Source organism: Rousettus aegyptiacus, unplaced genomic scaffold (assembly GCF_014176215.1).
Source record: "Rousettus aegyptiacus isolate mRouAeg1 unplaced genomic scaffold, mRouAeg1.p scaffold_m13_p_5, whole genome shotgun sequence".
Taxonomy (NCBI): Eukaryota; Metazoa; Chordata; class Mammalia; order Chiroptera; family Pteropodidae; genus Rousettus; species Rousettus aegyptiacus.
Window position 1 is genome coordinate 39,677,407 of NW_023416308.1, and position 14,740 is coordinate 39,692,146.

A 14,740-nucleotide genomic window follows, 5' to 3' on the forward strand; every position below is an offset into this window, starting at 1 on the left:
GTACTCAACATATTAGTATTTAATCTTCCTGTATCTACAGTAAACCCTGACACTGTCACTGCACAATCACTGCCTTGTGGGTCCCTTGGGATGAATATCACAAAATTAGAGGCACAAAATAGATACTCTGTTCTGTCAATGTTTGTTTAATGACGTTGAATCAGCAAGGTTAGTTTAATTTCTAAAGACTGTGAAGCTCAGAGAGAGCTGGATGCATAATGATTACCGAGAATCATGAAGAAAGAATGACCATAAACATAGAGAAATAAGGATCATGGTACTTTAAAGTTCCTTCAGATATGTTGAGACATGTATGCAGTAACCTAGTGAGTGCTTTCCCATTGGAAATCTAAAGCAGAGGCATGGTGGCTATTGTCAGGGCCTTACAGGAAGAATTATTGTGCCAGGTGGAAGGTTGGATTACATAACCACTGAGGCCCCTTCCAAACTACAGAGAATTATGATTGATCAGTTTAGCCAACACTGCCTGTGAGCCCAGCAGGACTGTCTCCCAAATGTTAGGAGTTTGTCCTATTGTAAATGATCTCAGAGAAGGGAAATTGTGCAACACCAGTAAGTTCCTATGTTTAATTTTAGTACCTTCTGTTTCATCTTAACTATTCTCCCATCTCTGTGGCAGTAAGGACTAGCTGAAGATATGAATAGCAATATTCTATATTCCTGGCCCTTGCCACGTGGAAAGGACAAAATTTTGAAACAAAATTCAGTTTCATAACTGGGAATTCACTTCCTACTTCTAACACTTTTTTAAAAATCATTATTGTTGCATGAGCAATTATAGGAAGTCCTTTACTTTAAGGATGCTTTGTCTAGGTTTTTGTTGTTGTTTTTAAAGATTCTAACCCTCACCTTGGTAAGGTGGGTTGTGATCATTCAACAAAGAACACAGGTGCACAGAAAGATAAAGCAATTTTCCTCAAAGTCACAAAACAGCTCAGAATTTAAACTCAGACATATATACTGATCTCTAGACCAAGTAACCAGGCCAGCAAAGAGTCTGGAATTGATGTCCCATTTTAATTTTCATGGATCCTGAAGTCATAAGAACCAATGGGCCGGTGTTATCAGAAGGTAGATTTGGGGCAGGCTTAAGAAAGAAATATCTAACAGAGTGTATGGGCTTTAAAAAGAGTTTGTTCCTTTATTCATACAGTACACATATCTGTGATCCCTGTGTGTGCCAGCCATTGTATGGGAGGTACTGGGGAACCACTCCGTAGTGAGTGCCTGGGGACAAGGAGGTCACTTTAGATGGAGTGGTCCTTAGGACAAGCTACTTTGGGGAGAGGACATTTGAGTTTTGATCTGAATGTTAAAAAGGAAATCTCTAAGAGTATATGAACCTATCCCTCCAGAAGGTTAGGACAGGCGCACAGAATGGATTTGGCGTAGGCTGTGAGCCCTTTGGGTAAAACAATTCATGCATGACTCTGACAGCAGTTCTGTAGCATCATCTGAGTTTTCAAAGGTTATTGTATTTGTTCCTCTTCAAAATGTCTATAAAGATAACAGGAGCTCTGGCTTCTTCCTCAGCTCTGACAGGACCTAAACAAACTTACTTTGTTTTTGTAGGAAGAGGGAAAAGTGGGTCAGGCTGTTTTGGCATTTCAGGCATGAAGTCCTGGTTCTATTGCAGGCCCTGGTCTCCATGGTAATGAAAAATAGTGTTTGTCATGCCTGTCCCTGGATTGAATTCCAAATTCTGGGCTGAACAGAAGCTGCAGGAAAGCCAGGGAGCGGGGGAGTAGCATGGATGGAGTTGCCAACTGTTGTGATGCGGGATCTTTTCTCTTTGACTTCAGTAGGAAAGGCAAACAACTGCTGTTGTCCTCTCTCCAGTCCCCCACTTTCCACCTCTCTGAACTGAGCACGCCAGCAGAAGGATATAACAGAAGTTCTGCTTTTCTCTGCTTGGCCAAAGATTTTCCATTGATCTTGACCTTACATTGATTGGTCAATTAATAAATTCATCAACAACTGAAGTCACTGCTAGAATTTTTCCCTACAAGAAATAATTCGTTTCAGGTTTAAGTGGATCCCTAACGAGAGTTATCTAGGTATTAATTAGTCAGCTGGATGCAAATGTTTTTAGTGGGCTCTGCCACCTTTCCTTACCCTTTGTGAGATTATAGGAAGTTAAAAAAAATTTTTTTTAGATACTTGAACAAGATAGGGAAGGAGGAATAGGTAAGTGGAGCTTGTTGGTCATAGAAAGTCCCCTTAATTACCAATACACTATCTACTTGGTCATAAAAAGTGCCCTTAATTACCAATACACTATCTACAGAGATGGGAACCAGTGAGGGACAGAGTATAGCGAGTGGGTGAGACCTGGGCCAGTGTAGACTCTGTGAGCCAAAGCTTGGATGACTTGTGACTTGTTAGCGAGTCTGGAGAATTATCAGGCTTCCATTTGTAAATTGGCAGTCTAACCTGGCAACAGTCTAGTTCCACCTTCTTGGTTCCAAATTTCAGGACAGATGGATCCTGTTCCTGAATACCTTGTATATTCACCCAAAGGCCCAAATTGGAAAGCCCCCAGGGAATTTCAGCAAGTTACCCAGCCAGAGGGGAGAGGTACAAGATGTTTATCTCTGTAAAAATCTTGTTCTTGGTGATGGTTGAGGGAGGCCCGGTCTGTGTCAAGCTCTGAAGTCAGCATCGTATGAACGATAATGGGAAAGAAAGGTTTTACTCCGGGAGCCCTTTCCTTTTCTGTTCCTTACTGCTGCTGCAGCCACTTTGGTGTGGCATGCTGGGACCAGACGGAGGCTTCACTTTAACATGAATTCAGAAGAGAACCTCTCTGCCATTAAAAAAAAAAAAAGCAACAACAGAAAGCATCTCTCCTAGAAAATATTTGGCCCTTTTCTTCAACCAGGTAATCACAGTTTGACATAGAAGGCAAGTTGGCTTTCTCCCTTAGAGAAGGAACTGGACACAGTAGTAGAGTTGCCACCAGGTTTAAATTTCAAGTGATAGGCCCAAAAAGAATGGATTCCATACATGGTCATGGGAAGCTTCTCTTAGGGGGAGAACAGTATGTTTCTCATCCTTTCAAACCCCACTCCATCTAGTACCCTAAAAAGTGTGTGCGTGTATGTGTTGGGAGTGGGACACTAGGACTTGCACTGTTGAATGCCTTGGGTGGCAAGATGTCCAGCTGCCTGTTTAACCCCTTGAAGGACAGCCATGCCATCTCTAGACCAGCACTTCCCAACCACAACAGTGAGGGGACTGGCCTGGATGAACTCTTCCAACTTTGTCTGCACCAGTCTTCTTTTGGATTCTTGAAACTGTGGTTTTATTTTCACTGGTGAAGAGGCCAAACCAGGAGTTCGGGACATTATAACAAGCAGTGAAACAGGCCTGGGAAAACAATGTTTTTATTAAGGGACTCGATGTTTTGCTCTCTAAGGAGGAGGACCCAAGGGGAATTTGGAGCCCTGCTGGTATTTGTGAATTGGGCCGTTTTCTCACTCTATAAAGTGCTAGTTGGGTCTGTCCTTCCTACCTACTCTGCTGTGGTTTTATGAGGATACAGAGACACTAAGTGACAAGCGGAAATGTAGAGAGGAATCGAAAACACCATCTTCAGGTAGTTCTAGTAAACTCTGAATTTGGAACCAGTTTAGGTAGACAGACCTCATGGGACACTTGCAGGCAGCATGTAAATTTTATGCAAATGTAATGCAAATGAACCTGTGGTCTTTCTATCTCAGACACTTGAACATGTGCTATGGGAAAATTCAAAGTGGGGCTGATTAATTCATATGGATATTTGCAATGCTATTATAAAGAACAGGAGGGTTATGGGTAAATCTTCATAATTGGCATGGGAATGGGAAGTGTGTAGCTAGATAGCAGGATAGTCATCTGTTAGGAATTAGGGACCATTAGATAACAGATTCAGCATTAACTAGATGCTACTAAAGGCAGGAAGGGATGAGGTGTTTGTAATATGGTGGTGGGTATGGGCTCTAATGTTAATTGTCAGGCTTCTACCTGGTCCTAAGTGGTAGCCTCACCTAGAGAACCACATCTTCATGCCCACTCCCCATCAACTCTGGGCTCTTCTCTGTTGTTAGTTTCTGTGGCAAGCTTAATCGATTTTCTGTTCCAGTGAGTCCACCCACCTTGTAGACACTGAATAGCTGATAGACTCAAAGAATTGTAAGCAGGTTTCTGTCATCTTGGGTGGATACCTCACTTATCCCTTGATACTTATAAGATTAGCCCTTGGGAACAGGGGCTCTTAAATTTTAGAGTTCATCAAAATTTGCTATGGTGCTTATTTAACATGCAGATTTGTAAGCCCATCCCTGGAAAGGTCCTTAATTGAGGGGGTGACCTGGGGTTCTACACTTTAAGGAAGCATCCCAGGTGATCTGATGTCCCTATTGGGGGAAGTAATGCTTGGGAGGAAACAGAGCAAGGATACTTATTCACATTGTACAGAGAGGAACAAAAGCCTTTGTAATAATAATAGCACCTTAGTAATCCTTATTGAGCATTCATTATGTATCAGGCACTGTACTAAATATTTTACTTATGTTATTTCATTTAGCACAATAATCCTATGAGATAAGTATTATTAGCTCACAATTGTCTGATAAGAAAAATGAGGCTTAAAGGCCTAGGTAATACACACAGCAAGTGGCAGAGCTGGGATTCAAACCTGAGCCTGCTGACACCACAGACTGGCAATTAATCCTGACCTTGTAGAGCCCAAGCAAGCCCTCAGCAAACAAATGTTTCATTTGAAACTGGCTTTCTAAATTTCGAAATAAATGTTCTTTCTGTTAGGTTGGGGTGCCCTGGAATGTATCAGGCAGTCTTTAAAAATTATCAGTGCCCTGGCACTGAAACTGTTATAGCTCCACATTTGATCATCCAGGTTATTCATTGCCAGACTGGGCTCAGGGGAAACAACAAAGTTAAAGTGAAGTGTCCAGGGCTGGAGAGCAGGGGTGGGAACCTGGCTGGGAATGAGCAGAGTGGCAGAACACTGTGAGAGAATGGGAGAGGAGCTGCTGTGATCCCAGAAGGGGAGTTGCAGGGGTGCAGAGTGACAGGTACATATTTTGCAGTCTCTGGGGTAGAAATGATTGATTTCTTTGAAGACTAATAAGTTAACCTGAATGAGGAACACTGGAACACCATCTAACTATTCTGCTCTGCTCAGAGTTCTGAACAATGTATGGGGTGACTGACCAGGGAGCTAGCTTGCTGACAAAATCTGCCTGTGCCCATGTGCCCATACCAGGCATAAGGATGGGAAAAGAAAGCCAAGCAAAGTAGGGTGGTGGCTCCCATGTCTGAAGTGGGGATAGGAGATGCTGCAAAGAGTGTCACTGCAGAAGGCCACTGGAGCCTTTGTCCTCTATTCCCCATGTCCCTGTTTCTCAAGGATTTGAGCCAGATCTCACTATAGGAAATAGGATCAAATTGTAGCATGAGGTATTATGGTCAGACTTAAGGAAGCATTATTTGTTTGCAAGGTAACCAGGAAAGGAGTGAAATAGTCTTTGTCAGAGGTCTTAAATATTGGAGGGATGGGAAATGAGTGAATAACCTCTGGGGCCCCCTGCAATAGGTTAAAGGTGGTAGATTGGGAGTCTCAGTGGACCTCTTATTAGGGGAGAGTTGATTGCAGGAATCTCTTATACATCAGCTTAAGCATGTTATACTTCAGTAGAATAGTTTCTTGTAATATTCTGTTTATTACATGTTATTTTGGGCCTTCACACCTTTGTTCATATTGGTTTTTTTGTTGTTGTTTGTTTTGTTTTTGTTTTTGTTTTTGTGGGGAAGTGGGCATGGGCATTCTCTTTCCTCCTATCATACCCTTCACCTGGATAACTCTTAACACATTTTTCGGAACCCAGCTCAAGTCTCAAGCGCCGTATCCTCAAGGGAGCCTTTCTTGATCCCTCAAGTCTGGCTAAGATTCCTTTACTCTCTCCTATTACACCACTTGGTACTTGTATCAAAATGAGAGGAACACATGTCTAACCCTTCCTGACTGTAATATCCCAAGCACAAGGATCCTTTCTCACTCACTGTTACGAACTTGAATGTCTAGCATTATGCCAGGTGCTCAGTAAATGCTCGTGGAATGGAAGATCCAGATATGAAATCATGCTACCTTAGCCAGGCACTTAACCTTCCTATTTCTCAGGTTCCTTGTAAGTAAACTTAAGAGTTGGATGTATTCTAAACTCTGGAAGGGTATCTTAGTCCAATATCCCCTCCAATACCAGTCTTTCTTCCCTTTCTGTATCAAGTCTAAGGTCATTTTTACCTTTAAAATTCAAAGGTTTTGAAATACAGTGCAATACTATTATTACTAATGGTGGCAGGCCCAGAGTAATGGCACATCATAGAGTTTGTTCGAAAAACACAATACTATAGGTTATGAGATACATAGGAATTGGTTTTATTTACTCAGCAAGACATCCAAATCTATAGGATAATGGAGTGTTTTTAAAATGAGTTGTAGGAATCTAGCAATTCCAATTATGATTTTGCTTAGTTGGAACTATAGCTTCAAACACTTCTTGTGTAGTGAAGGATCAGAATGGAGGTGGAGCATGGGGTTGGGGCAGACACCATAGAGGGCTTTAACCAGGGAAGCAGATGGTCAAAAATGGCAAATTTACTTTTTAGAAAGTTTATTTTGACAGTAAAATAGAGAAAATTACATTGAAGACCGGAGGCAGGAAGTTGATTTCTTCTTTTTTTCTATCTACCTAGTTACCCTATTTTTCCTTCTATTTATTCACTCAGCAAATATTTTTGAATATTGGTTCTGAGAACAAATTCTGTAATCAGATAGGCCTATGTCTCATATCCTGTCCTGCCACTTACCCACCTGTGTGACTTGGGCGAATCACTTAATCAGTCAGTAATTCAGTTTTATCACCTGAAAAATAGGACTAATAATAATATTCATTAATGCTTCATAGATTAGTGAGAAATAGTAAATAAGATTATGCTTAATAACTACTTGGCACCATGCCAGAAACTCAAAACATTTATTAACTTTTGCTACTTTGTTAATACTAAAGGGTTGGAGATACAGATTTTGGAGATGTCATGAAACTCTGGATTGTTAAAGTGTGGGTATGAAGACCTTACTAGAATGAGACTCAATTCAGCAGTTGTTTACAGAGCATTACGTTGGGCATTATGGGAGGTGCAAAGTGTGCCTCCAAGAGTCTGTAGGTCTTAATTTTAATACCGGGCAGAATGTATTAAATGCTTTAATCAGTAGTGGAAATTTGGAAAGCTTTTCTGGAGAAGATTGGGTTTGAGATGGATCTTAAAGGATGAACAAACTCCAGTAGGTGGATGAGGAGGGAAAGTGCTCTTCACACACATAGTGAATGAGTGGTACAGAAGTCAGGAGGCAGCAGAATGAGAATGCACATTAAGAAAACTATGGGTTGAAAAGCAGGACTAAAATTTGGGATCTCTTTAAGAGGGTATAAGGAGAGATAAAGTATTAAAATACAGATAAGTGTCAGATTATTTTCCGTAGAGAACTTTGAATTCCATTCTGTAGAGTTTAATATGAACGAATGCTGATAGGGGGCAGAAAGATAATATTGGGCTTGTATTTAGACAGATTTTATGACAAAGGTGATGAGACTGAGTATGGAAGAAGAAAGTGAGATGGAGGAGACCACTTGGAAGGTCATTGGAAGAGTTTGGGCAAGAAGCTTGAGAACCTGAATTGAGGGTCTTGGAGATGGAAGCCTTATGGAAATAGAATGACAGGATTCAGTGCCTTACTTTTGGTGGGATGAGATGAAAGAGGTGGATTTATAGCATGAGAGGATAGGAAATGATAATGTTATTGAGACTGAAAATTAGGAGGAGGTTTGAGAGAAAAGATGGCAGGATTAGTTTTGAGTTGGAGGTGTTTCTGAGACTTCTAGTTAGAGGACATGTCCACTTGGCAGCAGATCGTTGGGCCGAAGCTAGCAAGTGTGAGCAGAGCTGGGAGCAGGTAGAGGAGTTGTCTGCTCTGAGGCATAACTGAAGTCATAGAAAACAGGAAATGTTAGGATAGTGAAGGACTCACCTCTAGAGGACTAAATTTCGTAAGAGTAACCAGTGGCCAAGACAAGAAGAGGAATACAGAGATGTGTGTCACCAGGGAGAGGAAGAGAGATTTATAAGAACAATACAGATGATCAACAGTCTTATAAGCACAACTATTAAAATGCAAATGATACTATAAGTTATTTATTGATTGACACGGGGCCACTTGGGAATGAGGATATCATGTGCATTTCGATGATTATGTGTCTGAGATTCATGTGGTTTTGGATAGTTGGAGCGAGTTTCCTCTAAATAAGAATGTTTTGCCCACCCCTTGCTTGAATTCCTTATTATAAGTTATCAGCAGGGATTCAGAGTTTGCGGAAAGATAAAGGAATCTCCTTTCCATTCCTAAGTCTGTGAAGATGCCCCTTATCTAAGGAAGACGGGAGCCAAGTTCTGAGTTCATTGTGCCTGGGCTGGGCATGTGCTAGGTGTCAGCCATACTCTTGTGCTTCTCTCAGCACACTAATTGAGGTTAAGGGTAGAGTTCTTGGTTGTTCTTCCAGCAAAGTAATCCCTAGTAAACCTTGGAGAACTTGGCTGTGGGTTGAAATTGGCCCAAGAAAAAGAAGGCTACCCCAGAAAGGTAAGCGCCTGAGTCTGCTTTTTAGGAGCTTCCACCCGAGGATCTACCTGCCACCATACTAAGGCTCACCTTTTCCAACTGAGGAGAAGGAACATAATTTTCTTCCTCCAGGGTTTGTGGCAGTGAATGAGTTTAGAGAGTCAGAGGATAAGGGTGTTGCAGATGGTGTGAGAGCCTCTTTTTCTAAATCACGGTTGTTAGTATTGTGAGTTTCTATTTAAATTCTGTTTGGGGATAAAGTAAAAATTGAGTTTTATGTGTCTCCGTACATCCTTTGATAACATTTGTCTCTTTACTTTTTTTGGTCCTCTTGCCTCTCTATGTCAGTTTTCTTCCAGAGCTCTGCCCTTGCCCCCCACCCCTGCTGCTCTCCTACCTGCACTTGCTGGTTAGGACTTCGTGGCTTCCTTCCTATTCTCTTTGCTAAGAATCGCCAAGCGGAAGTTTCTACTCTAAGGGGCTTGTTTTTCATTGCAAATGGGCCCAGTGGGACATCTAAGGTTGCAGCTGGATCTTCATGCAAATGACAGTGTTCCCTACCCTGCACTCCCCTCCCTTAGGGAAGGCTTAGGAATGGGACTTCCAGAGTGTTTCTAGGCCATTACAGCCTCAGCTCCAGGCTGTTCCCATAGCCTGAACCTGCTCTCCTGACTGTTGAGTGGGTCAGAAGGACTCTCTCCTCTTCATTTTCCTCCTCTTGTGCTTCTTTGGCTTTCCAAGTCTTGCCATCCTTCCCATTTCCCCTGTTCTTTCCCACTTAACCTTTTCCTTTTTCTACCTCTTTCCTTCCTTCATTCTCTCAAAACAAAGCAAACACCTATTAGAATATAACTGCATTTAATTTCCTCTTCCTTTCTTCACCTCTTATCCTTCTGTTCCATTAAGAACACAAACTAATATCCAATAGTAAATATTTATACCACTTATAAGCCTTGCTGTAAGTAATTTGGTATTGTGGGATGTACAAAGTACCTGTCAAAAATGAATTTGGGGGTGGGGGAATATGTAATGTGAGAACCTTCTGCTGTATTCATCTTTACCCTCGACATGGGAAGCAGGAACCAACATAGCTTACAAGGAAATAGTATGGTGTGGCTGAGTTACAAGTCAGAAGGCCCAGAGTTTGTTTCTAAACCCTCTGTGATCAGAGGATACTTAGCTTCTCTTTGCCATGCACTGGTCTTCATTTTTAAAATAGAGATTATGGGTATTTGTCATTACTACCTTAGTGGAATGATTTAAGAACCCAGTGACATAATATGTATGCAAATGCTTTGAAAAGTAGGATTATTATTGTCATTTATATGGGTAAATATCTCTCAAACAAAATGTAAAGACTGGATTTGCAGCGTGTATAAAATGAGCTGATAGTATTAGATAATTTCTAATGAGTCAGCTCTTAAATTTTGTTTTTCCCTAGATAGTTCTTGGCATGTAATGGGGCTCTAACAATATTTGGATGAATGGACAGACAGATGGTCGGGTGGATGGATGGATGGATGGATGGGTGGATGGGTGGATGGACGGACAGACAGACGGAGGGACCAATTAAAAATCCATTTGCTCTACTTTCCCTTCCATTTCACATTGGCACCACTGCCCTCTTCTGGCCAGCAGCAGTATTACTGTGCTGTAAGTCTAGCTGGATATTCTTCTACCCTATTTCAGCCCAGCCCCTAACCCTGGCTCCCTGAGCTGATTCTTTGGGATCCATCTTTGAGCCTTCAATAACTTACTGCCTCTCTTTCCTCCTCCTCCCTTTTCCATCCTTCTCTCCATCTGCCCCCACAGCACTGCCAGTAACTCAAACCGCAGCACACCGGCCTGCTCCCCCATCCTTCGGAAGCGGTCGCGCTCGCCAACCCCGCAGAACCAGGACGGAGACACCATGGTGGAGAAGGGCTCAGATCACTCCTCAGACAAGTCCCCGTCCACACCGGAGCAGGGTGTGCAGCGCAGCTGCTCCTCACAGTCTGGCAGGAGTGGTGGCAAAAATTCCAAGGTAAGCTGGACGCCCCACCCAAGGACTCTGTACTTGTTGGTTAGCTGGCTGCAGGGAAGCTGGTGCTGGGGGGATGTGAGGTAGAGAACCCCTTCCTTGAGTGATCTAATGTGATTTGCCCGCCTCCTGTTTCAGAGATTGTCTTTACTCAGTGGAGTGCGGTGGGGCAGGCAGAGGACACCCTAGTTAAATTTTATCTTTTTGGATGAGCACTCATAGAGGGCCTGGAGGCTAGTAAAATGAAACCATAATGACTGTCATCTATCCTTAGGAGCTAGGGAGCCTTCTGTTCCCTGAGGTTTGGAGGAGGGAGGGCACAGGGATCAGGAGCTGTCATCTGTTTAGCTCGTTTATCTTTTTCACTTTTAGGTAGAAGGGAGCATTACTTGGAACTAGTATGGTGCCAGGAAGAGAGTCCTCAGGGGATGTGTAGAATGCCGTTTTTAACCTCCAATCTGGCCATCACCCTTCCTTCCTTTGCTAATAACTCACTTGATACTCATCTGGCCAAGAAGGTGGTGACAGGGCCTCTCCAACTCCCCCAAGTGTATCAGGGCTACCACCTGAGCACCCAGGCTTTTGCCTAAGAATAGGCATAAAATAAACCCTGGGCATGGTGGGGGGGCGGGGGGGGGGAACTGTGCTGCTTACGATTCCCCATAGAATTTCTTCTCTCCCCTCAGTCCTTTGGGAAGCAGGAGACATCTTTGTCTACATGCTCCTTCAAAAAGTTCCTCTTCACCCATGGACTCACAGGCCCTGGGGTTGGGTGGAGGGACCAGGAGACCGGGAACTGGCTTCCCACCTAAATTTGTCTTTTGATTTCTTGTTCTTCCTCTTCTTCCCTACCATTTCCCAAATACCTTCTTTGCATGCATGGTTTTAGTCTCACAAGCGCCTCTCAAAAGTAAGCCATCTTTCGTCTCTGTCTGTGGTCTTCCCTCCAGTGTTGAGTTGTCTGTAGTGCTCCGCACCCCTCCCTCTGCCCTTGCCCATTCTGGCCCATGTCTTGCTTGATCCCTTTCCCAGAAGGCCAGCTCCACTGCCTTTGGAAGGCTGGCTTGAAGTCAAACAGGGACCATTCCCACTGCACCCGAAGTCGGAGAACAGACCTATACCCCATCACCTCATGTCTCTGCTTGCTCCCCAAACACTGCCTGAGCTGGGAATCCGCTCCCTTCTTCCATGGTGCCATCTAGAAGCAGAGTCCAGCCAGGGGTTAGTTTCATTTCTTTGGGGAAGGGATGCCCTATCCAGTTGGGCTTTAGGTTCTGATACTCCCATCTACCTGCTTTGGTGAGTGATTCTTGATTCCCCAGATAAGTTGTTTGAAGGTAATGATTTCCAGTAGTTGAGTTCCATGATGCAAGAAAGTGAGCTCAAGAGCTCTACCTGGTACCCTCCTTCCCTCTGCTTGCCTGCTGAGAGCTGCTCAGCCTGAGTACCGCTTATCGCTTCTACCCACTGCCTAGCTTAGGGGCTCTCGATGTTCTTAGGATGCTGGACACTGATCACTGGAGAACTTTTCTCCAAGAAAGCCATGGTGTCAAAACCTGGAGGTTGGTGGACATTGGTAATAGCCATTGCCAGGCCCCATAGAAATGCTGCCAGGTTAGGGAGGCAGTGCCAGAGTTTGCTCAGGACCCCAGGATTTCTGGGCCCTGAAGAGAACTTGGAGGGAGTGGAGGATGAACAATAGATGCTTTAAACTGGCAGGGTCAGGATGCACTGTCCATAGGGAGAGAGGGGATGGGATGTAGCCTGAGGAAGAGAATGCTGAGGGATGACTTAATAATAGTCTCAAGCCCCCGGTTAGTGTTTTGGGTAGGAGGAGAGTGAAAGCTGTTGTCTTTCCTGAGGAAAGAACAAGAGGCTACAGGACTCATCCTACAGTCTGTGACTTTCAGAATAAAAGCAAACCTTGGCTCTGAGGATTTTAAATGACTGTTACTGGCTGTGGACAAGGAAAGAGGAACTTACAAGGGGTGATGAAGCCAGAAAGAGTTCTCTGTGCTCAGGTGTCTCGGTGGATGCAGGCATGTCTGGCAGCAGGGTTTGAGATGACTGCTCTCATCCCTTCCTTGGTCCCTCATGCCTCTGCCTGCGGGGAGAGGCGATGTGGTCAGACATGAGCATCAGGTTATCCCATTTCTCTGCTTCTGCCCACAGTCTTCGCATACTTTTCCATCCTAAGGTGAAGCTCTAAGCTTCCTTACTTACCTTTTTACCCTGTGCCTAGGAAGGCACTCAGTAACCAAAGCAATATCTATCTATAGTCATTAGTCACCACTTAACAGAGTGCTTCTTTTAGTCAGGTGATGGGTTAGTATGAGTTCCTAGTAATGAAGCTCCTAAATGGTAGGTCTTCTATGGGAAACTAGTGTGAAAAACAGGTTTCCTGCCCTTAGGCGGAATATAATTTGGGAGGGATATCAGAAACTGCCCAGATTATCCACAAACCAGACCTGATTTGTAGAACCACAGGACTGGTTGGGATGTGACAGGAATTCAGAGGCAAGAGACTCATTCATGCATGGGACATATTTCAGGGAGCAGGTGCTCTAAGTCAGGCTGGGACTCCGAGACTTTGGAGAGGCAAAATGAGGCGTAATGAAGGGACTGTGAGCTGAGCATGAACTGTACATTAACCTTGGCCCCTTTCTCAAGGGGCTAAAGAGAAAGATGACTGAGGGACTCTAGGTTTTCTTCCTCTTTGAAGACCTTGAGTGAGGCAGTGCCTGTCCACAGTAGACACATATCGTCTGAGTTCTCTGGCTTTGGATAGCCACTCCTGTACCCCATTCTCACCAATCATGACCGTTACCACCAACACCACCATCATCTAAATGCAGTTAAAAGAGGACTGATTTGTGGGAGAGGGGCACCCTACTACACCAGGTGGAAGTGGTAGTAGCTGTGGTCGGTCTGGGACATGTGTGTGAAACACAGTGACTTTAGTAAAGAAATGTGAGAACCAATATAGGAATTATGTTCTATACAGGCCAGGGTCGCAAGCAGAAAGTGAGGGAAAGCTGTAGAAGTGAAGCGAAGGGAAGAGGAAAGGGTGCTTGTGTGGTGGGAATACCTCTTCCCCTGTTGGAACATTGTCTCAGGTTGACCCAGTGTTGCCATGGCAAGGGATCCTGTGGCTGAAGCTATTGTTACTATTATCCCAGCCAGGCCACCTCATAGAGGAGGTGACTGCATGTATCTTCAGGCAAGCTGGAGAATGCTTCCACTTTCCCCTGAGCCAGGCCTCATTCTCCATGTCAGTCTTCCCTTGTCAGGCCTTCCATTTCCTGTGTTAATGTGTAGAGACTGGACTAGATGGTCAGTAATGTCCATCTTCGATGAATCTGTAACTCTTCTGCCGAGGCTGAGCTTTCCTAGGGGCAACCCTGACCGGAGCAGTGGGCTAGAAGACATCAAGGCATATCCACTTCTCAGGACCCCTTGAGTTTATGCTACTACCCAGTTCCTGCTCTGTAGCACTGGCTTGGGGCCACTAGAGGGAGCCAATGGCCGTTTCCTGCTCCCACCAGCTTCCGGATCTCTGGCAGCAGTAGGAAAGGTGCCCATGACCCCAAGCAAACCATCCCTGTACTGGGTGCATTGGTCACCCTGGCTGTGTGTCTCTGGTTTCCTTTCCCCTGGACTTTTTCTGTTTTTCAATCTTAATTTTTGTGGTTTCCTTTTCAGTATGACAGACTTAACCTGATCAAAGTAAGAAGTTGTTTTTTCTCCTAACTTCTATTAGATGTAGAGCTCTTCTCGTCCCCCATTTTTGTCCCCTCAGCTGTCATCTTCCAAACTTCCAGAGCCTTCGCAATGGGGAGGTGTTTTCTAGGGAACTTGTGTCTGTTTGCAGGAGCCTTGCATTCCCTTAGACACTTGCTTTTCAGTCCACTTCTAGGAAGCAGTAGAAACATGCTCTGCTCAGCTCCCCATCCCCAACAGCTCTCTGTCTTTGGGTACTTTTTCTGACTCCCTGCTACCCTTTTAGCCAAATCTGTAAGAAA

At 44.1% G+C, this 14,740-nt stretch overlaps 1 protein-coding gene across 10 annotated transcripts in view; it reads left to right on the top strand.

The window, feature by feature from the left end:
* Positions 1 to 14,740, top strand: part of GRAMD1B (GRAM domain containing 1B) — a 175,145-nt gene that overhangs the window by 117,139 nt on the left and 43,266 nt on the right. For all 10 annotated transcript variants that reach the window (XM_016118499.2, XM_036221654.1, XM_016118507.2 and 7 more), the window contains one exon: positions 10,511 to 10,721. In XM_016118499.2, coding sequence (XP_015973985.2) covers positions 10,511 to 10,721 — 211 coding nt within the window. The remainder of the gene's footprint in view (positions 1 to 10,510; positions 10,722 to 14,740) is intronic.